A 20,967-nucleotide genomic window follows, 5' to 3' on the forward strand; every position below is an offset into this window, starting at 1 on the left:
CCGGAAACCAACAGGAGCTTCTCGTTGTCCCTGATGCTCTGAAATGTCATATCCGACGTCCTCTGGTCCATACTCTGCATGTGTGTGTGCATGTGGAGCACTTGGAAGCTTGGCAAACTGACACTCTTTCATTCAGGAAATTCTAGTCAAGTCACTTCTCTGGTTGTTTCTTCCTTTCCATTTTCCTCAACTCTACCTTCCGAGGCTTTTACTGAGTCGATTTTATTTCTGCTGTCGCATATTTAATTTCCAAGAATGTGTTTTTGTTCTCAGAATAGCCTTTTGCATAGCGTTCCCTCCTTGTTTCATAAAGCGTCTTTGCAAAAATCTCATTCTTTTGGAAACTTTGCATTGTGACACTGTTTCCCCCACAGGTGCAAAATAATGGGAAGTCCCAAATCCAAATTCCCAGGAGAATGAATTAACAGCATGAGACATAGCCACACAAGTAGCTGTCTTTTGGCAATTAAACTGAGTGAACCAGGGTGGCCTGCGTGAATGTGGATAAACGGGAAATAACCAGTAGAAATATATACATTCCTAACCTCATTTATGCAAGAATTAGCAACATGCAAAAATAGCATTATACATTATAGTTTCTGGGTCCATGCATATGAAGTACATATCTAAAGGCCATGCAAGGGAATAATTAAATCTAGAAGACTAGGGACACCTGGGTGGCTCAGCGGTTGGGTGCCTGCCTTTGGCCCGGGGTGTGATTCAGGAGTCCTGGGATCAAGTTCCACATCAGAGCCTTCTTCTCTCCCTGCCTGTGTCTCTGCCTCTCTCTCTCTCTCTCTTTCTCTCTCTGTCTCTCATGAATAAATAAATTAAATATTTTTAAAATAATAATAAAAATAAATAAGTCCAGAAGACTAGTTATATTCAGGTAACACATGAGGAGCAAGGAAACAGGAGACTTCAATTATTGTTTCTAATATTTTCTTTTTTAAAAAAATATTTTCATTCTAAAGCTGAGGAGTGAGTAAACAGATTTTCTGTTTGGCATTTTTAAATATTCATAATTTTTACATTTATATGAAGTGAGGAGATTAAATCAAAAACAACTTGAAGTTTACAGGAGGGACAAATATTCTTTTTTTGTAGGCTCTTCGCCTAACGTGGGGCTTGAACTCATCACCTTGAGATCAAGAGTCACATGTTCCACCAACTGAGTCGGCCAGGCCCCTCCTAGAAAAGATGAAATTTTATTTAAAATAGAAAGGTAACCCAGAAGGTCACATCTCTGCTTAGAAAAGTTAGCAAAAATAAATAAATAAATAAAAAATAAATAAAATAAATTAAAATTAAATAGATAAAATAAAATAATAAAATAAGATAAAATAATAAAATACAAGGATAGCAGAGAAGTATCAACAGAACTCCAGTTGCCATTTTGTCATTTATAGGATGTGAGTAAATAAATAATCTAGTTTTGCTTATTTTTAACAAAAAGGGACAGTGCCCTGAACATAACCATACAATAAACAATCAAGAAGGGATTGTAAAGGGAGGTGGAATGTGCAGGGGGCAGCTTTCCTAGCACGCCAACCCCTGGGCGGATGTACGGACCTGACTTGGAGGTGGATGGGAGGCTCTTTCTGGCTGCCCCAGGAATGATGCAGACACCCCGGGAGTGGGGATGGACAGAGAGACAGCAGGACAGCGGGGCTCGTTGCATGTGACCCGCACGGCCAGGGTTTCTCCGTCACTCTGAACATCTGGTATTTCTTCCCATCACCAAGGCTTCGGTCCAGGTGAAAATAAGGCTCGTCCTGCACTTTCCTCCAGCACTGACCTCTGTATTTCTTTTTTTTCTTTTTTTAAAAGACTTTATTTATGTATTTGAGAGAGAGCGCAAACAGAGGGAACGGAGAGGGGGAAGCAGGCTCTCCGCTTAGCAGGGAGCCCAATGTGGGACTCGATCCCAGGACCCCGGGGTCACGACCTGAGCCGAAGGCAGATGCTCAACTGCTGAGCCACCCAGGCATCCCTCACAGGTGTTTAATTCTGTACCTTCCTCAACTCCTATCAAAATGATAGAAATAAGGTAAAAATAATAATAATAATAATATGAACTCACAAGTCCCAACTGCAGAGGAGAAGAGAAAATAAACTGGCTTTGAATGACGGAAGAGAAGGGGCTGACTGGGCACAAACAGACGTGCCTGCGTGTGGGGTGCGGATGAGAGCAAGTGTTTACTCTGCACGCTTCTGCTGGGAGCCTGACGCACGTGAAGCAACGCCCTGATGGCTGGGGATGAAGAAGGGAACAGCAGACAAAAATCCCTTCCGTCCCTTGCAGAGCTACAGCCTGCTTGATGGAAGACAGGCAAAAGCAAATATGACACAATGAGGGGAAAACCAGATGGAAGGGGAATAGGAAGTATCCCAGGACAAAGCAGAGACGCTTTGTGGGGCTGCCCACATAGCCCCCACTGAGGGAAGTGCAGGAGCTGGCCTCGTGGATTCCGGGTGAGAGGCTTCCAGGCAGAGTGAGTGGCCTGTGGTTGGGGAAGCATGAATACATAGTTTATGGAACAGCAAGGAGGCCAGTGTGGCCAGACGGGTGTGAGGACTGGACACCTGGACACCAAAGAAAGACAATGCTTAGATGGGGACTCGGGGAGAAAGGAGCCCTTGTGCATGGCTGCTGGGAATGTAGACAGGGGCAGCCGCTGCAGAAAATACCACAGAGGTGCCTCAAAAGCTAAAAATAGGGTCGCCTAGGGGGTTCAGCGGTTGAGTGTCTCCCTTTGGCCCAGGGCATGACCCTGGGATCCTGGGATTGAGTCCCACATCCGACTCCCCACAGGGAGCCTGCTTCTCCCTCTGCCTGTGTCTCCGCCTCTCTATGTGTGTCTCATGAATAAATAAATAAAATCTTATTTTAAAAAGTTAAAAATAGAAGTTCTATGTGATCCTGCCATCCCACTACTGGGCATTTACCCAAAGAAAGGGAAAACACGAATCTGGAAAAATAGATGCACCCTTACGTTTACTGCTGCTTTGTCTGCAACAGGCAAGATATGGAGGTGACCCAAAAGTCCACCGCTAGATTCGTGGATAAAGAAGATGTGACGGATGGGATGCAACTCGACCATAGAAAGGAATGGGGTCTTGCCATTTGCAACAACACAGGTGGATCGTGAGGGTATGATGCCAAGTGAAATAAATCAGAGAAAGACAAATGCCATGACTTCACTCCTATGTGGAATCAAAAACAAATGAACAAACAAACAAAAAAACAGAAACAGAGCCATAAATACAGAGAACAAACCAATGCCAGAAAGGAGGAGAGGAGGGGGTGGTAAAATGGGTGCAGGGGAGGGGAGGAGGCCCAGGCTCCCTGTTACGGATCCACTAAGCCGCGGGGGCCAAAGGGACAGTGCAGGGAGTACAGTCAGTGGTGGCAGGTGGCCCTGTGGAACTGCAATGCTGGACCCCTGACGCTGAGGTGACATTGTGTGCAAGTCTACATCAATAAAAATAAACCAAAAAATAATAATAATAAATTAATTAAATGATTAAAAAAACAAAAAAGGAACAAAACGACACTGGAGGGAAAACAGGAGCCCTAGCATTACCCAACCCACAGATAAAGCCCCAAGTCACTTCACTTCTGGGAGGAGAAGCCCGGAGCGATTTCTGTTTTCAGGGTGCTCAGGACAGGCATGCCACCTTAACACGCAAGACATCTGGTCCTTCTGGCCCCAAGGACCAGAGAACAACCACGGTGACCAGAGTGACGGGGAGTCTCCGAGTGATGACAACGTGCAGAATGGAGTCTTTGGTTCTGTGCATAAACTCTTCGGCTGCACATGAAAATGGGAACTGGGATTTGAGATCCAAAGTCTGCATCTGTATCCAGTCAGTTAATTGCCTGCTTAAAACAACAATAGCAAGAAAACCCCAAAACCTGACATGGTGCTTTTCAGACACTATCACAGAATCCGGAATCTACACATAACAGTCACGATGCCCGAGGTTCAATCCCAAGTGGCTCCACACCGGGTATGAACTGGCAGGTGGGGGCCCCCTCTCAGTCAGAAGCGTGGTCAGCAGAGCCCAGCGCCAAGATGACCCCAATGTGGGGACATCTGGGTGGCTCAGCAGGTGAGCATCTGCCTTCGGCTCAGGGTGTGACCCCGAAGTTCCGGGATCAAGTCCCATATCAGACTCCCTGCATGGAGCCTGCTTCTCCCTCTGCCTGTGTCTCTGCCTCTCTTTGTGTGTCCCTCATGAATAAATAAATAAAATCTTAAAAAAGAAGAAGAAGGAGCCCCAAAGCAATGTGAGCAGAGCTGCTCCCTGGGGCTCTAGGGGCCCCTGTCCCCACCTCGAGCTGGCCGCAGCTTGGCGTATCCCCAGGGCTGCTCCCAGCACCAGCAGTGACACCTTTGGATCTCTGTCCTTGGTCACCATGTGCCTGTCTCCTCCTCTGCCTGTCTCATCAAAGAACAGCTGGGAGCATCTGTGGGGGCCCTCTCCGGCACCTGGGACCAGCTCCCCTCTCCCAGCCCTTAACCTGACCTGCAAGGTGCCCACGGCTGTGGAGCCTCACTCATCCACAGCGTTCTCCAGCCGGGTAGGTGGGGGTCTCCCCCCGTGTCCTGCCCGACTCCCCTCCCACGAGCACGAGCACGCGCACGCATGCACACGCACCCTCAGGCCTCACCGCTCCACAAAGGCACCCCAACCTGACCACCCCCACAGCTCCGGTCACCTCTACAGTGACATTACAACTTGGTTTTTGCAAAGTTCTAGTGCATCCCTTCCCTTGGGCTCCACTCCTGGGGCCCATGTGCACTGAGGGCAGACACGTGATGTTCTTTGGGACTATAACCCCAAAGCAGGTGTGTATGGGCCACCCCAGTGTCAAATAAGTTACCCCATGATGTGGAAAAGGCAGCGGCCTATCCCCTATCCAGCGTATCTCATCACACCAACTGGGATGAGCAGCTCACCCCCGACTGCACCCTTTGTGAAATAATACCCCGCCTGCTGGGCCTGGTGCCTGGCCTGCTGTCCGCCTGCCTGACTCTGCCATTTGCTCACCCAAGCGAGGTGCACCCTATTTTGGGTCATTAAGAGATGCCTGGGGCATGCATTTTTTTCTCTTCTTCCCCCCAAACCAGTGACAACAAAAGAGTTGAAGTGCATGGTCATCGGTCCTTGTGCCTCATGACACAGTCAAGGCGGCCACTGGCAGCCGGAGGCCAGAGGCCCCCGAACGCTGACCCTGAGATGCCCCTTCAGGGCTCCAGGAAGGTGTCCGTTTGGGGGCGGGGCGGAGTGGTGATTGCTGATCGGCCAGGGGCGAGGGTGGAGGCAGCAGGTGCTCTGATGAGAGAGTGAGAATGGGCCTGAGACAGCAGGGTGGGGAGTGCATGGCACTGGGGACCCCAGGCAGGCAGGATGCCTGTGAGCTTAATGACCAGCTTCCATCCTTCGCCTGCCCACCGAGCAGGAGTCAGGAAGGTGGGGGGGATCCCCCAACGGTGCCGCCTGCCCGCCCACATCAGCCCCAGGCACAAACACCAGGCGTTCCAGGCCTTGAATCCAGTCCAGAGACTGCTCATCGGATGCAATTGCGTGTGGTCGGAACAGCACACTCCCACGCAAACACGGTGCTCTCGGGGAGACAGCAAAATCTCCGTGATCGCATCTCCCGGGACTCGGTTCCACTCTGACCACAGGACCCTCCCAGAGGCACCACGAGAACTATGCACGATTGCACCGTGTAATTTCCGTCTGGGAAGTGAAATACCTCTGCCGTGACATCACCGGCCCCTGGAGAGGACCATGCCTCCTTCGCAAGGCAGCCGCCTGCCGCCTCCGGGATCCTGTCCTTGTGGCGCCCCTCCCGCCGCCCACCCATGACCTTGGACCCCTATTACCCTGAACCCTGCACCAGGGCGTGTGTGTGGCTCCCACTTCCATCTGGCCCAGGGTTTGCGCCGCACCCCCTTCCCGTACCCCCAGCAAAGCGCAGGGGAGCTGCACGGCCTGGAGAGGGCCCTGGAGAGGGCCCTGGAGCTCTTGTGTGCACTTCCCGTGCAGGACCGCATGGAGCGGGTCTGGGGCCCCTGCTGGTGACCAGCCAAGCGCGGCAGCAGAACGGTGACATCATGCGAACCCACAGCTCTGGCTCTCCTCGCAGTGGGAATGGGGACAGGCTCTCGTGCTAGGCGCGGCGTGCCAGCGATGGCTCAGGAGCGGGTACAGTGGTCAGAAAGGAGATTTGGCCTCGTCTGTTGTATCCTGAATTTTTTTTAAGTGAAAGCATGTGTGCACCTCAGCAATAGAGACACCAGTTTTGTTTAGCATTGAAGGGGCGAGGCGCCTGCTGCTTTGCCCTCAGGCCCCAGGGCAGGAGGAGGGGGTATCTAACTTCTGCTCTAATTACCCCGGAGAGAGCACACACCCCCTTGGCCCGCACCACCCCCCCATGGCCTCCAGGCACCGGATGGAAGGGGCAGAGTCTGCAGTCACCCAGGCAGACAGACGGTGCTCAGTGAACACAGGGACAATGGACATGGGTCCCTTCCCCATCGTCACACAGGAGTCAGTCCCGGAGGGGCTTCTGCAAAGAGGGAACATCCTGGAGAAAGTGAGGATACAGATGGGAGAGCTCGGGTCACTCCCAGGGCAGCCCCCCCTTCACCAACCGTGGTGGTCCGGAGGCCTCACGGCATCCCCCTCGTCTACATCCTGGCCGCCCCTCTGCTCAGGGGGTCCCGGCTGGAGCCCCTGACACTGTGAAAGCTGTTTTTTTGTTACCACCAGTACAGACACGGCCTAGACACCCAGGGTACAGAGGGGCAGAGGGGCTGACATTTCCCCTCACCTCTGGTGCTGCCCGCCCCTGCGAGGGTGATATCCCTGGAGGGACACGTGGCTGGGGGGACTGTGGAGACTCTGGGAGGCCCCCAAGGGTTGTGAGGGAGATGGGGGCCATGGGCGGGCAGCACCAGAGGTTCCTGCAGGTTCCCCAAGGATCCCAGCATGTGGACAAGCTCGGGGGTGACCCAGAGCCCACGTGCTTTAAGCCCCCAGAACCCACCTTTGCCCCAGATCCCTGTCCGACTCCTGACATCGGGACAAGCCACAGGTTCTAGCAAAAAGCTGCTGTTGTAAAGTCACATATACAGCGGGCCTGCTCACGGTGAAACGGGTTAAAAGGTGTAGACGGACATGTGGCCACATTCAAAATCCTCTGATGGGGACGCCTGAGGGGCTCAGCAGGTGAGCATCTACCTTTGGCTCTCAGGGGGTGACCCCGGGGTCCTGGGATCGAGTCCCACATCAGGCTCCTCTTAGGGAGCTTGCTTCTCCCTCTGCCTGTGTCTCTGCCTCTCTCCCTGTGTGTCTCTCATGAATAAATAAAATCTTAAAAAAAAAGTCCTCCAACTACACAGTAGTGTCTTCATTACATTTACAAACCATAAAGGTAAATATAAGTAGTGACGCTAATTGCCGACAGACTCAATTGTTTTATGGACAAAATTCGGGGAAACAGAAACACGTGTAAAATGCTCTAAATAAATCGACACGAAGTGTATCATATCTAAATGTGTCCTAATGGAGGTGCAATTATCTGCATCATTTTTCTTGTCTGACCAATGCACCCTGCATCTCCCTGTGGAAACAAGTGTTTTTTTATTCACCTGATTCACTGACGCACCAGTGATTTGGGACAAGTTGCCTTTACCGGGACCTGGTTCCTCAAATCTTTGGGTCACTCGGTCATGTCATTAGTAACAGGATGTGGACTCCAGCAAAAAAGGGAAAAGGTGCCTTTTGTACACTCACAGGGAGGCAACCTCGCACACAAGTTCTGGGGGCACCTGGCCTTATGTCCCCTCTAGGCCCCCAGTTGAGTCCAGAGCAACAAGGAGACAGGAGCCAAACCAGGTGAGGTGATCACCTAGCAGCCGAGTGTGCTCCCAGGATCCAAACTCAGCCCTCCGTGCCCTCTGACTATCAATGGGGGAAGACCAGCCACGGCCACTTTTCCTGGGTTCAGAGTCTGACGGGGGGAGAGCCTGGGGGTGGCAGGACATGTATTTGCTACCCCGTTGTGCTGCCCCTGCTGTGCCTCAGTTTCTTTATCTGAAGCCAGGATGATGAAATAGAACCTTCCTTGATGCCTCTTACCCGGTGAGCACGACTGCAGCATTTGTACCTCAGGGCCACAGGCTGCTCTCAGGGCCAGCCCAGCAAGGCAAGCATCGCTGCGAAGAGGGTCACGGGATTCCTCTGGCTTCCCCATGAATATACGAGTTAGGTTCACGCCATACTGTCGTCTATAAAACAATGTACCAGCTTAATCTAAAAATACATTGCTCAAAAATGCCAGCCTTCCTGAGCTTTTAGTGAGTCCTGACCACTGATCACAGGTCCCATCACTTCAAAAACAAACCTGAAAAGTTTGAGGGACGCCTGGGGGCCTAGCAGGTGAGTGTCTGGCTTCGGCTCAGGGCGTGATCCCGGGGTCCTGGGATCGAGTCCCACATCGGGTTCCCCGCAGGGAGCCTGCTTCTCCCTCTGCCTGTGCCTCTGCCTCTCTCTGTGTGTCTCTCATGGATAAATAAGTAAAATAGTTTTTAAAAATTAAAAAGAAAAGTTTAAAGTACTGTGACAATTACCAAATGTGACCCAGAGCAGGACATGAGCAAACGCTGTCTGAGACGCGGTGCGGGCAGCCATGCGGGACGTAGGGTGGCCGAGACCCTCACTTCGTGAAACGCACAGTCCCTGCGAGGTGCGGCGAGGTGCCCTGTGCAGATTCACAGGCGAGGAGAGCACCCCCCGGGGTGGCCTGCCCATCGTCCTTCATCACCAAGCTGCTCAGTGACCTACGCCTGAACCTGGCATCTTGGCACACAGCACCTGCACCCCCGACTCCCCACCCAGTCCTCCGAGTGCCAGGGACCCGGGGATGGTGCAGGTGCAAGAAGCCCCCTGCAGAGCAGGAGGGAGGACAGAAGTGTCCGGAAGGAAGGGGATGTGTGGCCCCTGGGAGCAGGGGTCGGTCTCAGGCGCGGGCCCGCCTGGGTCAAAGCCGAGGGACTTGCAGCCCCTGGGCTGAGGTTTGGGGAAATCGCTCCCGCCCCAGCACAGTCTGTTCACAGCCGGCACTTTCAGTTTTGTTTCTTTGTCTGCAAGAAACGAAACTCACCGGGAGCCCGAAACTCACAGGAGGAGAGGCCGGGGGGCTGAGGCGGAGCAGGAGAGGCTCATCCCAGAGGTGACCGGTGAGATGCAGCTCCTGGCGGGGGAGGGGAGGATCAGAGCCACAGGAGGCCTCCAGGGCAGGAAGGGGCAGGAAGGGTTAAACTCAGTGGAGCCCAGAGGACGGGGGACAGGGGTCAGGCGCTACCCACCCCGGGGACAGTGAGACAACCTGTGGCAGCCCCAAAGCCTGAGGCCAGTTGTCCCCAGTGGGCTGCTCCTAGAGCAGGGTTCTGATGTGAGGGAGACAGCCCCCCCGCGACACCTCCAGGGCCGTCCCCACCTGGCCCCTTGCAGCCTCACCCACCGCTTCTTGCAGGCAGACCTCCTGTGGATGTTGTGACCCTGCTTTGCCCTGCCAGGAGGGGACATGGGTGATCTCACCGTCTCGCTTGTGCTTGAGGCCTGAGACCTCCTCCCCGGCCCTGGGTGAGGACTACAGCTATAGTATCGCACCACCCAATGGCCCATTTTTCTCTCCCCTTGATCCGCAGCAAGAAAAGCGTGGCCGCTGCCCACCTGGCCGTCCATCCGTCAGTCTGTGAGACCCACTGCCTGCTGATCCATCCCCAGCCCGAGGCAGGGAGCCCGTCCCACAGGTGAAGATGGACGACCATGAGCCCCACCAGCAGGTGCGGAGGCAGAGGTGCGGGGGTCCAGTGCGGCTGACATGGTGGCCCCTCCCCCACCATGTCCTCACGGACCGGGCAAGTGCTCCCTGTTTCAGGAAAGGCTGGATGTCCTGAGAGGAGGGGACGCAGGCCAGGAAAGCTCTAAAAAATAGCCAGGCCAAGGCCAGCTTCCTTTCCTGCTTCTTCACATGGGTGCCCCCTGCAGCCCCTCCCGCCTGACCCGCAGGTCCCCCAGCAGCTCCCCCATCCCCCAACCCTCAGGTCCCCTGCAGCCCCCTCCCTCCCCCCGACACTCAGGTCTGGGCAGATGGGTCCCACACTCACTTCCTGAGCATGGGGCTGGTGCTGCAGAGGGACAGGCAGCCACCCTGGCCCCTGCTCCCAGGAGCCCCCAGACGGTAGCCTAGGCAGACACAGAGGGAGGCTGCGGGTATGGCTGGGACCCTGGCTTCTGTGTGTAGTCAGATGTCAGTGGGTCACAGCTGTGCAGAGTCATCTTCCAGGGGGTCAGGGTCCAGCATGGTTTCCTAACAAACAAGCAGGCAGGAGGGGGGCATAGGGGGTGGGGTGCAGAGACACCACTGTCTTCTCTCCAAGGTAGGTGTGAGGGGCAAGGAAGAAGGAGCTCACCATAGGGACACAGGGCCCCCGTTCCCCAGAGGCTGGTAGAAGAGCCTCCTGTGGCCCCTGCACCCAAGACGGCCGCTGCTCCCCAGGGGGAGTCCCTCTTGGGCCCTCCTGTCTGCTCCTCATGCACTCCAGTGCCCCAGGCAGATCGGCTCCTGTCCCCACCAGGGCTGCCGTGCCTGGGGTCTGGTGACCTTGCCTGTCCTCCCTGCCTCCCTGTAGGCCACGGAATACTTGGAGCGCCCCATGGAGCATGGATTCCACGAGCTGGCTGGGCACCTCAGCGCCCTGGGCCTACATGAGCCCCACGGTGCCAGCTGCAGGGAGCTGTGCCCAGACTGCGGCCAGCCCATTGGGCTCCGGGTGTGTCGGAGAGAACAGGCCTGGCTCAGCACAGGTGAGGGCCAGGCCGGGGAGGGCAGGGGGGCTCCCAGGTAAGGGTGGACACAGGGACGGGGGTCTCAGCAGGACAGGCAATAGCTGTGCGCATCTCCCATCCGCCTGGCTGTTGGAGTTCTGGACCTCGGACCTGAACAGCCTCCGGTGTCATCCACTGTAGTCCTCTGGGGACTGGTCTAGGGGGACCAAGAGGCTGGGGACAGAGTCCAGGGACCCCCACACAACGGGAGGCTTCGCTTGAACTCCCACAGGATGCTCCCAACCTGGGAGAGATCCACCTGCACCCTTCTGCGGGTACGCAGAGCTTGCAGGCGGTCACAAGACATGTCTCCTGCAAGACAATCCAGCCGAGGTCAAAATCAGCACATGAAAAACTGGGATCCTTGAGACTCGCACCATTTCCTGCATCTCAGCGTGGCTGGGCTTGCACACGGTGTCATCAATATGACACGGCTTCCACACACCCAACACGCAGACATGCACACAGACACCAGCTTGCTGCCAGAGCCTCTGGGTCACTGGCGCCGTGGCCTCCTCCTAAACCAGTCCTGCTCCAGTAAACCACCTCGTCATCGGGGTTCCCACGCTGCCCCAGGAACCACCGCCGTCCGTGGCCATGCAGGGCATCTCATGGATGATCTGGCCGGTGACACGGGCAGTGCGGGACACTCGCAGCTAGGCAGGCCTGGGGACAGCTGGTGCTCAGGACCGCCAGGGACAAAGGCCATGGACGGGGCTACGGGGGAGCTGGCCTAGCCACTGCCAAGGGCCGTCATTTATGGCACTGTTTCTGTGCTTATTCAGGGACGAGAATTTCACCTCCTGAACATGACATCTACTGTCGTTATTGCAACCAGGCGATCCCAGGAAATAAGGACTTCGGCCGGATGGTGAGTAGCAATTTGTCACTTTCTGCTCATCCCTACTCCAAACACGTGATGTTGGCAGGTAGGGTTTGGGCCTGACCCTACACAGCAGGGCTACTACAGGTTCCCATACTTGTTGCCGTGCTTAGGGAGGGAGGTGGGTGGCTCACTCTGGTGACCCAACACTTGCGCACCTCCTTGGCCCCCAGCGCCTGGACTTGGTGGTTTGACCCCCGGTAGGACCTGCCTTGCTCTGTTCTGCTCTTGATGCGAATGGTCTCGGTTGGATGTGAGCTCCGGCAGGAGTGAGCAACTTTCTCCATCTTTGCACAGGGTAGCCTGCATCAGGGCTGGGTACCAAAAAAGGGGGCTTGGTCGAGGTTCCCTATGGGACTGACCAGGCCGGGGGGAGGGAGGACACTCACAGATCCTCCCTCTGGGCCCTGAGCACCTATTCGTGCCTCTACTGGATGTTCACCTTTCCTCTGGGGAAACTCGCTAAGGCTCCTCCTCTCTTGTGTGAAGAGTGTGACCCTGTCCTAACCTTCCACTCAGAGAGCTGAGGCTTACCAAGACCCTAGGACAGTCTGGGTCTTCCCTTGTGGTGGTAAAATATGCACACAATCCACCGTCAGTGCAGCCACCCCCAGTCTCCGCTCCAGAGCATCTTCATCACCCTAGAAAGGAGCCCCACATTGGTGGGACACCTCCCATCCCCAAATCCTCCATGGATTTGCCTGTTGCCGACATTCCCTACAGATGGACTACTAGGTCATGTGGTCTTAGGCCACCGGCTCCTGTGGAGCAGAGGCCTCCAGGGTTCACCCACCTCGCAGCCCCTGCTGGGACTTGATCCCTTGTGGGGCTTCCTACGGGCCTGACACACTTCATCTGCACGCTCGGCTGCCAAGGGGCATAAGGGCTGCTTCCACCGTCTAGTGCTGGTGTTTAAAGGCACAGTCCACCGGGAGGTGGGGGGAGAGGGCAAGCACCATCAGGGTCACTTGGGAATTTGTCGGAAATGCAGGATCTTCTCCACCCCACCCACAGAAAGGCTACTTGAGACCCTGCAGGTCCACGGGATCCCTAGACTCTCACCCTTGGGAAGCACTGCCCCAGCCCCGCGGGTCTCAGGTCTCAGGTAGTGGGTCTCGGCTGTGAGCTTGGAGGCTCATGCATTACCCTGTGTGTCTGGCCTACCGATGCCTCCTCCCATCCTGCCTGTGGTCTTGCGTAGGAGCCAGGAGAGGCGTGGCGAGTGTGAAAATAGGACCCCAGCTGAGGTCCTGACCTTGAGGTCAGGATGTCCATGCAGTCAACAAAGACAGCACTTGCTTACTGGGTGGCGGAGGGGGGGACTCTAGCCAATGGGGCATCCCATGATTGCAGGGTTGCTCTGCCGCTTACAGGCTGCAGCACCTCCTGAGCCTCTCCCCTCCTTTGAGGGATAACGAGGACCAATCTGTCTGGTCTTCCCTGGGGAAAGAACACCTGTGAGCCCGCAGCACCAGCATCCGTGTGCACGCGGGCTGGGGGAAGGGTCCTGTGCTCCAAAATCCGGCTCCCACCCAGCGCCCCTGGCTCCTGCCCCCCTTGCCCCATCAACTCTCCCCTTTCCGCCCCACAGCAGGCAGAGGTGAGACGGTCCCCAACTTCACTCCACTGGGTCCCAGCATTTGCCAAGTTTTCAAAGGGATGATAATAACCCAGCTCTTGCGTTGCCCCACAGCGGCCTCCTGTCGCCATTTTTTTTTAGTTTGCAAATTGACTGAAATCCTTTATACCACATGGTTGCACGGGTCCTGATCTCCTGCCTTACCTTAACGTTTCTCGGGAACAGAGAAGCCGAAATTATTTCTCTTGATCTCCTGTCCTGCCAGCCGCCATCTCGTTTCCCTGCCCTGCTGGTGCCAGGGTTTGAGCCCAGTGTCTGCCGTTCACTCCTTGTCCCACCCTCTGACTCACCCCCGTCTGGCCTTTGCGCCCTGCCAACCGCCCTTCCCAAAATCAATGATCTTCCCACTGCTAAACTCAACGGCCAGTTCTCAGCCCTCATTGTGTGGAGCATCCAAGGCCACTGCTTGTCACCTCCCTTCCTCCATGTTCTCTCTTGGCCTCCAGAATTCCATACTCTTCCTGGTTATCAGTTTCCCCACTGATCTCTCCCTCACTGGCTCCCCACCCTCTAAATTTTGGGGACACTTGTCTCAACAATTTCATCCACTCTTATTTTTAAAAATGCCTTATACTCAACAGTTTGGCACCTGCCTTTGGCCCAGGGCACGATCCTGGAGTCCCGAGATCGAGTCCTGCGTCGGGCTCCCGGCATGGAGCCTGCCTCTCCCTCCGCCTGTGTCTCTGCCTCTCTCTCTCTCTCTGTGTCTATCACAAATAAATAAATATTTTTAAAATGCCTTATATATGGGGCACCTGGGTGGCTCAGTGGTTGAGCATCTGCCTTTGGCTCAAGGCATGACTCCTGGGTCCTGGGAACGAGTCTCACGTGGGGCTCCCTGCAGGGAGCCTGCTTCTCCCTCTGCCTGTGTCTCTCATGAATAAATAAAATCTTTAAAAGATAAATGCCTTGTGTAGGCAGACAGTCCCAAATTTAGCTCATCCTGGACTCTTCTCCCAAACTCCAGCCTCGTGTATCTCTGCTTATGCGGCATTGTCTCCTGTCTCTTAAACGTAACAACATGAGATTCCCTCTGCCATAGCTTTTCCCAGCTCAGCTGACAGCAACTCCATCCTTTCAGTCATTCAGGACAAAACTTCAGGCTTGTGCTGACTCCTCTCTCCCTCAAACCCTACATCCAGTCCACTAGAAAATACTCTTTCCTGCCTCCGCTGTTCACACTTATGCCAATGCCGTCTCCTCCAGTCCCCATCCCTGCAGCCTCCAAATGGGTCCCCCTGCCTCTAACCTCTGTTCAAACCACAGTTGTCAACACGATCCTTTAAAAAATGCGGGTCAGACCGTTCTGTGGCTCTGTTCACAGTTCTGCCTGGGTTCCCGGCCCATGTCACACAGAGTCAGGATCCTTACAATGGTCTCCCCTCCTCGCTGTCACCATTCTGACCTCCTCGGCCACTTCAACTCCATGCCTGCAGGTGGTTCCTCCAGCACATCGTGCCCTGGGTCCCTTTCACTGACTGTTCTGTCTGCCTGGAAGCTGCTCAACCACCACCACCACCACGTTCCCAAAGTTAACGCTTGCCTCCTTCAAGTCTTTGTTCAAAAGGCACCTTCTTGTGGAGATGTCTCTTGACAACATATTGAATCCCCACCCCACGTGCACCAACCCCCTTACCTTTCTCTACTGTTTTCTAGGGCATTTATCAACTTTTTTTTTTCAAGATTTTATTTATTTGACAGAGAGAGAGCACAAGTAGGGGAGCAGCAGGCAGAGGGAGAGGGAGAGGCAGGCTCTCTGCTGAGCAGGGAGCCCAATGTGGGGCTCAACCCCAGGATCCCAGGATCATGACCTGAGCTGAAGCCAAATGCTTAACTGATTGAGCCCCCCAGGTGCTCCATCAACTTCTAACATATTATGTAATTTACTTACATATTGTGGCCCAGTTAAACAAATTCCACTACTCCCTTCAAGCTACTTTCTCATCCTATTACCTGTTTCTTCTGGTATTTATCTTCTATTTCTCGAGCACCTTCTTACACTGTTATTTTCTTTTCCAATTTTAGATATGATCTATTAATCCAAGAGGATTCAGGGATACGGATTTCTTTCTTACACCAGCTATCCTATGCATACCTGCTCTCCTATACACACCTCCTTCTCTCTACCCGCCCATTGTGGTTAAAACCATATTCAACATTACGTTATTAGGATCATGTAAATATTGTAAATGTGCCACACAAATCATGATTACATGTACTTTCTTCTATAACTTTTGATTTTTCCCTGGAGTTAGTTATTGCTTCAGTTTTTCATTTGCTTCACTTTCTAGGTACCTGTCAGTAAGTCATTCCTAAAATTTTCTACTGGACCTGAAAAATTTCCCCTTGGTATAATCAAGCACAGTAGTATCCATTTCAGTTTGAGGGCATGATGCTCCCTAGATCTGATAAATAGCTGTCATTCTGGGATTTACCTCTACTCTCTCCAGTGTTGGGGTTCTCTTCCCAAATTCCAGGTTTAGGTCATCTCTTTCTTGTTCTACCCCTTCTTTGGGAGAGCATATCCTCAAATAGTTTAAGAAAGAAAGCACAGAGGGCAATTTTTAAAAAGATTTATTTGAGAGAGAGGGAGGGAAGGAGGGGCAGAGGGAGACGGAGAGAGAATCTGAAGCAGACACCCCACTGAGCATGGAGCCTGACACAGGGCTCAATGTCATTACCCTGAGATCATGACCTCAGCTGAAATCAAGAGCCAGATGTGTAACTGACAGAGCTACCAGGCGCTCCTCTTTCCTGCAATCTTGAGCGGCCGTTGGGTTAACTTATTCCCTCTGGGCATGTGGAAGGCTGCCGCTCATCTCCCTCCTCTGCCGTCGCTGCTGACCAGTCCTCTCTCTGCATAACTGACACCCTGTGTAGACGTTCTTTTTCTTTGATTTCAGGATCCTCTTCGTCTTTGATCTGTAGTTACATGTCACTAAATGATTTATGTTTCACTCATCCCACTCAGAATAATGAACTGAAATCTCTCTCTCAGATTTCTGCCCAAATATAAAGTTGTATGTCTTTAATCAAAGTTCTAGGAAATTATCATATATAATCTCCTTAAATACCTAATCCTCCCTCCCTCCCTCTCACACATTCTCCAGACTCTTCTATGGAACTTGTGGGATGTGATCTAAGCCTTTCTAGTTCACGTCTTTCACATTTTCTACTTTCCTCTCCTCTTCTGAGTAATCTCTTCAAATCTTCAAGTTTGCTCTTTCTTACCCAAATCCATCCTACTGGGTTTGGCCCATCTGGCAAGGCTCAACGTCTGTATTTTTCACTTCTAGAAGTTCCACTTACCTTTCTTTCAGATTTGCCTATTCTCTTCACAGGATCTTGTTCTTTTCTCTCATTTACATCCTTCCCGATTAGCTTAGTTTACAGCATCTCTGCCATAGTTCTGTTTTTCTGAAGTTTCTGGAGACTGGCTTTCCTACTATTGCTCGTGCTCATGCCTCTGACTCAAGGGTGACTGCTTCTTTGGGTGTAGGCCTAGGTCTCCATTTGGTGGGCCGCCACCTGTGAGCATGACCCAGTTTGAGGCTGTGTGTCCTCCAGAGGGATTTCGTGATTGCTTCTGCCAGACTTCCCAGTTTTCACGTTAATTTGTAAGGACTGGGTAGTTTCAGATCATGAGTCTAATGTAAACCTGAACCCCAAATACAAGAACGGCAGGGGCCTGTGATTTTGAGTTTTCAGGAAATGGAGTTTTTATTCCCTGTGCTCAGATCCCAGGGTAGACAAGCTGGCTTGTCCCTTTCCTTTTCAGGTGAGCTGGTGCTTTCCTATTGGCCATCAGTTTACCTACAGGTTCTGAGCTCTACACAGAGAGAGGGGAACCTTACTTCCAACACCCCTTCCCCACTTTGTGTGGACGGGCTTATCTCTTATCCAAGCCCTGTTACCAAATCGACCCCACGTCTCCCCTCAAAGTGTCAGCAAGTACGTGTGCTTTAGAGCGTAGGCCTTTGTTCCAAGAACGTGGAGTCATACGGTTTCTTTCCTACAAAGTCAACTGTCAACTTAAATGAATGTTTGTCACATTTTATCCAGCATTTCTTAGTGTTTGTAGTGGGAGCTTTCAAGTCTTCTAGTTTGTTATGTTGTCCAACTATTAAAGCCAAAGTCATTTTTTAAAAAACTTTTTAATTTGCTACATTACTCACAATTAATTGCAGGATAAGCGTCATCTGGTCCCAGAGCTTGAGAAATGCTTTCCAGTTGGGAAGCCAGGAATACCTCCTGCTCCCCTCCCCAGTCACACCGCTCAAGAGCAGACCTCCAAGGCAGAAAAGGATGTCCGTCCGAAAATCAAAAAGAGAAACAGGTGTCCTCTTCCTTCTCAAAATTCAACAAAGCAAGCAGCAAGAGGTGCAAACAGAACCACGACCCTGCCTTTGCCTCTGAGGTTGGGGCACCACGACCCCAGGCTCACCTTCCCCGCAGAAGACGAGGCGGCCTATAGCACTCTGGGAGGGTGTTCTTGCTGTGGCATCCTGCTCCCCCAGCCCATCCTAAGTCAACACCAGGTACCCAGCCCTCTGTCCTCTGCTTCCCCATCAGCCTTCTGGACAGCGTGTCCAGAAACCTGAGACTCACAGGCACCTGCAGATGCTGCCACCAGGCCCTTCTCTCTGTCTCCCTCTTGTCCATGGGCCCAGGTGAACGCTCTCAGAGCACTAGCCGCTCAGCTTCTCTGCATACTTTCCCAGAGCCTGGGCCACCTTTTTTTTTTTTTTTTTTTTTTTCCTGGGCCACCTTTGAAGGCAGAGCTGGATCTATCTGTGTCTCCAGCTCCCAGGCCAGAGGCAGCACAGGGCATCCAGCATAGCTCCCTCATGGTACATAGAGCAACTGAGGCCCGGAGATCAGATGAGTCTTATTGAGATCCTGAGTTGGTGGCTCGCCTCCCACACACCAGGGTTTATAGCCATTTCCCTCAATATCCTAATTATTTTTACATCCTAAATTATTTTCTAGTAACAAGAACAACTGGCATTAGAGGTACTTAACCATCATCCATCAGCGAGAACAGTAAGCTCTTTACAAATGGTTATTCTTCATCATGAACAACGAGCAGGCATCTTATTCCTGTTGAGATGAGGAAACTAGAGAGAAGGAGCTGCCCCAGGGCGACACAACGGGAGGGTCGCAGAATCCAGCAGGGATGCCACCTGGATGTCATTCCAGAGCTCATCTCTTCAGCTTCATGCTGCATGCCTCATTCAAAAAAACAAACAAAAAACCCACAAACTTTCATTATTTGTTGTTTTCAAAATATAAAAGTACTAGATTTTGTTGTAACCAGTTGACATAATACCATGCAAGGAAATAGAAGGGCAAGGCCACCCTATTATATAAACACAGACATACACGTTGGGAGTCTGATCATACGCATTTCTTTGTACCTTATTGCTCTGATCCCAAAATACCCAGGGTAAGTCTTTGCGCCAAATGGTGTGGCCCTTTAACAGCTACACAAGAGGGCACGGTGTCGTTCCCCGCCCCCCACCCCTCCACGGCCCCAGAGAAGGATAGGTTCTCAAGACCCGCAGCCCAGACACTCTGCTCTGGGGACAGTAATAGGCAGGAACTAGCCTCTGCTCTTTCAACACAGCAAACCATTTCATACCCGTTTCCCTAGGAGAGATGCTGGTGGCTAGCATCGTCCAGAGGAACGCACAGGACCGGCTCCGGCTGACCTGGGCCAGGACAGAAGCCTGCGCTCCTCACCGTCTGCCTGCAGGCTCTCCGGGCCATCTTTCCTTGAGAGAAGACACTGGGTTTCTGCTTTGGGTTCTTCCGTATAGAAGACAAGGTTATGGGCAGCCCCGGTGGCGCAGTGGTTTAGTGCTGCCTGCAGCCCAGGGCCTGATCCTGGAGTCCCGGGATCGAGTCCCACGTTGGGCTCTCTGCATGGAGCCTGCTTCTCCCTCTGCCTGTGTCTCTGCCTCTCTCTCTCTCTCTCTGCATCTCTATGAATAAATAAATAAAATCTTAAAAAAAAAAAAAAGAAGACAAGGTTGTTTCCTTCTTTTGAACAGAGATGGTTTGCTGGAAGCCACGGGAGAATCCCAGGTGGCGGGCACCTGGATCAGACATCTGCCCTCCCTCCCCACTCCACCCCGCCCTGTCCTGGGTGAAACCAGGCTTGTCCCTGGGAAATAAAAGTACCCTCCCTGGAAGCTGTCCATCTTCCCTGGGACTCCTCATGGGTGTTTCCCGGTCAGAGACAGCAGGTGGGACATAGCATGAGGCAGGGCACAGGGAAAGGGGCCACGGAAGGGGGGTGGACCCAGGGGGAGCCCTGGGGCTACAGCCAGAGGCCACGGATGCAGCCTTCCCGCAGGGCAATGCAATCAGCACTGCTGCCTTTCTGCCTGGCCTCTGGGGAGACCCGCTAGGGCTGCGGGGGAGGTGGATGCGGGCCCATGTGAGTTGGATGCGCTCCACCCTCTGGAAGCTGGGAGGGAGATGGGGCTCTTCTCAAGCCTCATCCTCATCTTCGGGTGGGCACAGGCCGTCCTGGGAGGCCTTCGCTGGAGCTGCAGGAAGTGGGAGCTGGAGCAGAGAGGGCTCCCCAGGCCCCAGAGCTGGGTCAGCACAGGGATCACCCCATCCCACCCCACCCCCCTGACCCAACCCCCTGCTGCACCTCCGGGGGGGGGGGGTGGCCCAGACCCCAGATTCCAGGCCCTGGCTCCAGTCTCCTAGGGCCCCGTGGCCCACCCTTGGCCCCGGGCCCCAAATCTTCTGGTTCACTGGACCCTAGACCCTGGTCGCTTTCTTCCCCCACCGACTCCAGGTCCCCAGCACCCCATCCCCCTGGTGCCCCAACCTATCTCTGGATTCCTGGAGACCCCTGCCCCTGAACCCCCTACCCCTCCCCAACCCCTCCACAGACCGCTGGACCCTCAGCCCCCCAGTGCCCCACTCTGCCCAAACCTCCTCCCATTCCTGGACACCCCTGCCCCTGCCCCCAGGCATCCCTGCCTATGGAACCACAGTACCCCAGCACCAGGCCCCCCAGCACCCTTGCTTCTGCCACCCCAAACCTCCAGGCCCTCCAGGAACCCCCCTCCCGACCCCCTCCCGCTGCCTCCCCAGCTTCTCCTGCCCAGTCATCGGGGGCCCTCCCCGTGCCCAAACCTCCCCCTCCTCATCCCCAGCGCCCCCTCCACGGACTCCCGGACCCTGGGCCCCCTCCCCACCCCCCACATCTGGCGGTGCCCGAGCTTCCCCTCCCCCACCCCAACGCGCTCAGGTACACACACATGTGGTGCCCCCTCCCTCCCGGCTAGCCTCGCCCCCCGCGGCCCCCTGCCGCCCCCAGTCCTAGGGCCCCCGCACCAGGCACCCCCCCCCCCACCGCCGCTCCTCCGCCTGGCCCTGGAGGGCGCACCTTCCCGGACCCTCGGTGCGGTGGGTCCTGCCCTCTGACGCCCCCAGGTCTGGGCCCCGCAGCCCGGCCGGAGCAGAGCCCGGCGCGCGTCACAAAGGCGTCGGCCCTGGCTCCCAGCAC

At 54.0% G+C, this 20,967-nt stretch overlaps 1 protein-coding gene and 2 long non-coding RNA genes across 13 annotated transcripts; 1 reads left to right on the forward strand and 2 right to left on the reverse strand.

Annotated features, from left to right (window-relative positions):
• Positions 1 to 925: 925 nt before the first annotated feature.
• On the reverse strand, positions 926 to 10,376 carry LOC144311119 (uncharacterized). 4 transcript variants are annotated; one of them, XR_013376680.1, is made up of 6 exons: positions 10,194 to 10,376; positions 9,545 to 9,592; positions 9,185 to 9,310; positions 8,161 to 8,309; positions 2,997 to 3,207; positions 926 to 1,191 (listed from the first exon to the last, which is right to left on the reverse strand). It is a non-coding gene; the product is annotated as an uncharacterized LOC144311119 (long non-coding RNA). The 4 variants fall into 4 exon arrangements; XR_013376679.1 differs by lacking the exon at positions 2,997 to 3,207; XR_013376681.1 differs by lacking the exon at positions 2,997 to 3,207 and having other exon boundaries at positions 8,652 to 9,310.
• XAF1 (XIAP associated factor 1) lies at positions 9,107 to 19,466 on the forward strand. Of its 3 annotated transcripts, none has more exons than XM_077893166.1 (6): positions 9,107 to 9,260; positions 9,732 to 9,869; positions 10,719 to 10,893; positions 11,700 to 11,785; positions 17,624 to 17,974; positions 19,090 to 19,466. In XM_077893166.1, the coding sequence occupies exons 2-6, from the start codon at positions 9,843 to 9,845 to the stop codon at positions 19,144 to 19,146; spliced, it is 696 nt and encodes a 231-aa protein (XP_077749292.1). In that variant the 5' UTR covers positions 9,107 to 9,260; positions 9,732 to 9,842; the 3' UTR covers positions 19,147 to 19,466. The 3 variants fall into 3 exon arrangements, with proteins under 3 accessions (XP_077749292.1, XP_077749293.1, XP_077749294.1); XM_077893167.1 differs by having other exon boundaries at positions 17,624 to 17,772; XM_077893168.1 differs by lacking the exon at positions 17,624 to 17,974.
• On the reverse strand, positions 15,995 to 20,956 carry LOC144311118 (uncharacterized). Of its 6 annotated transcripts, XR_013376674.1 has the most exons (6): positions 20,848 to 20,919; positions 19,620 to 19,990; positions 19,078 to 19,420; positions 17,612 to 18,657; positions 16,746 to 16,964; positions 15,995 to 16,358 (listed from the first exon to the last, which is right to left on the reverse strand). It is a non-coding gene; the product is annotated as an uncharacterized LOC144311118 (long non-coding RNA). The 6 variants fall into 6 exon arrangements; XR_013376677.1 differs by lacking the exon at positions 19,620 to 19,990 and having other exon boundaries at positions 20,848 to 20,956; XR_013376676.1 differs by lacking the exon at positions 20,848 to 20,919 and having other exon boundaries at positions 17,612 to 18,665; positions 19,620 to 20,184.
• Between the last annotated feature and the right edge of the window lie 11 nt (positions 20,957 to 20,967).

This window comes from Canis aureus, chromosome 3 (assembly GCF_053574225.1).
Source record: "Canis aureus isolate CA01 chromosome 3, VMU_Caureus_v.1.0, whole genome shotgun sequence".
NCBI lineage: Eukaryota > Metazoa > Chordata > Mammalia > Carnivora > Canidae > Canis > Canis aureus.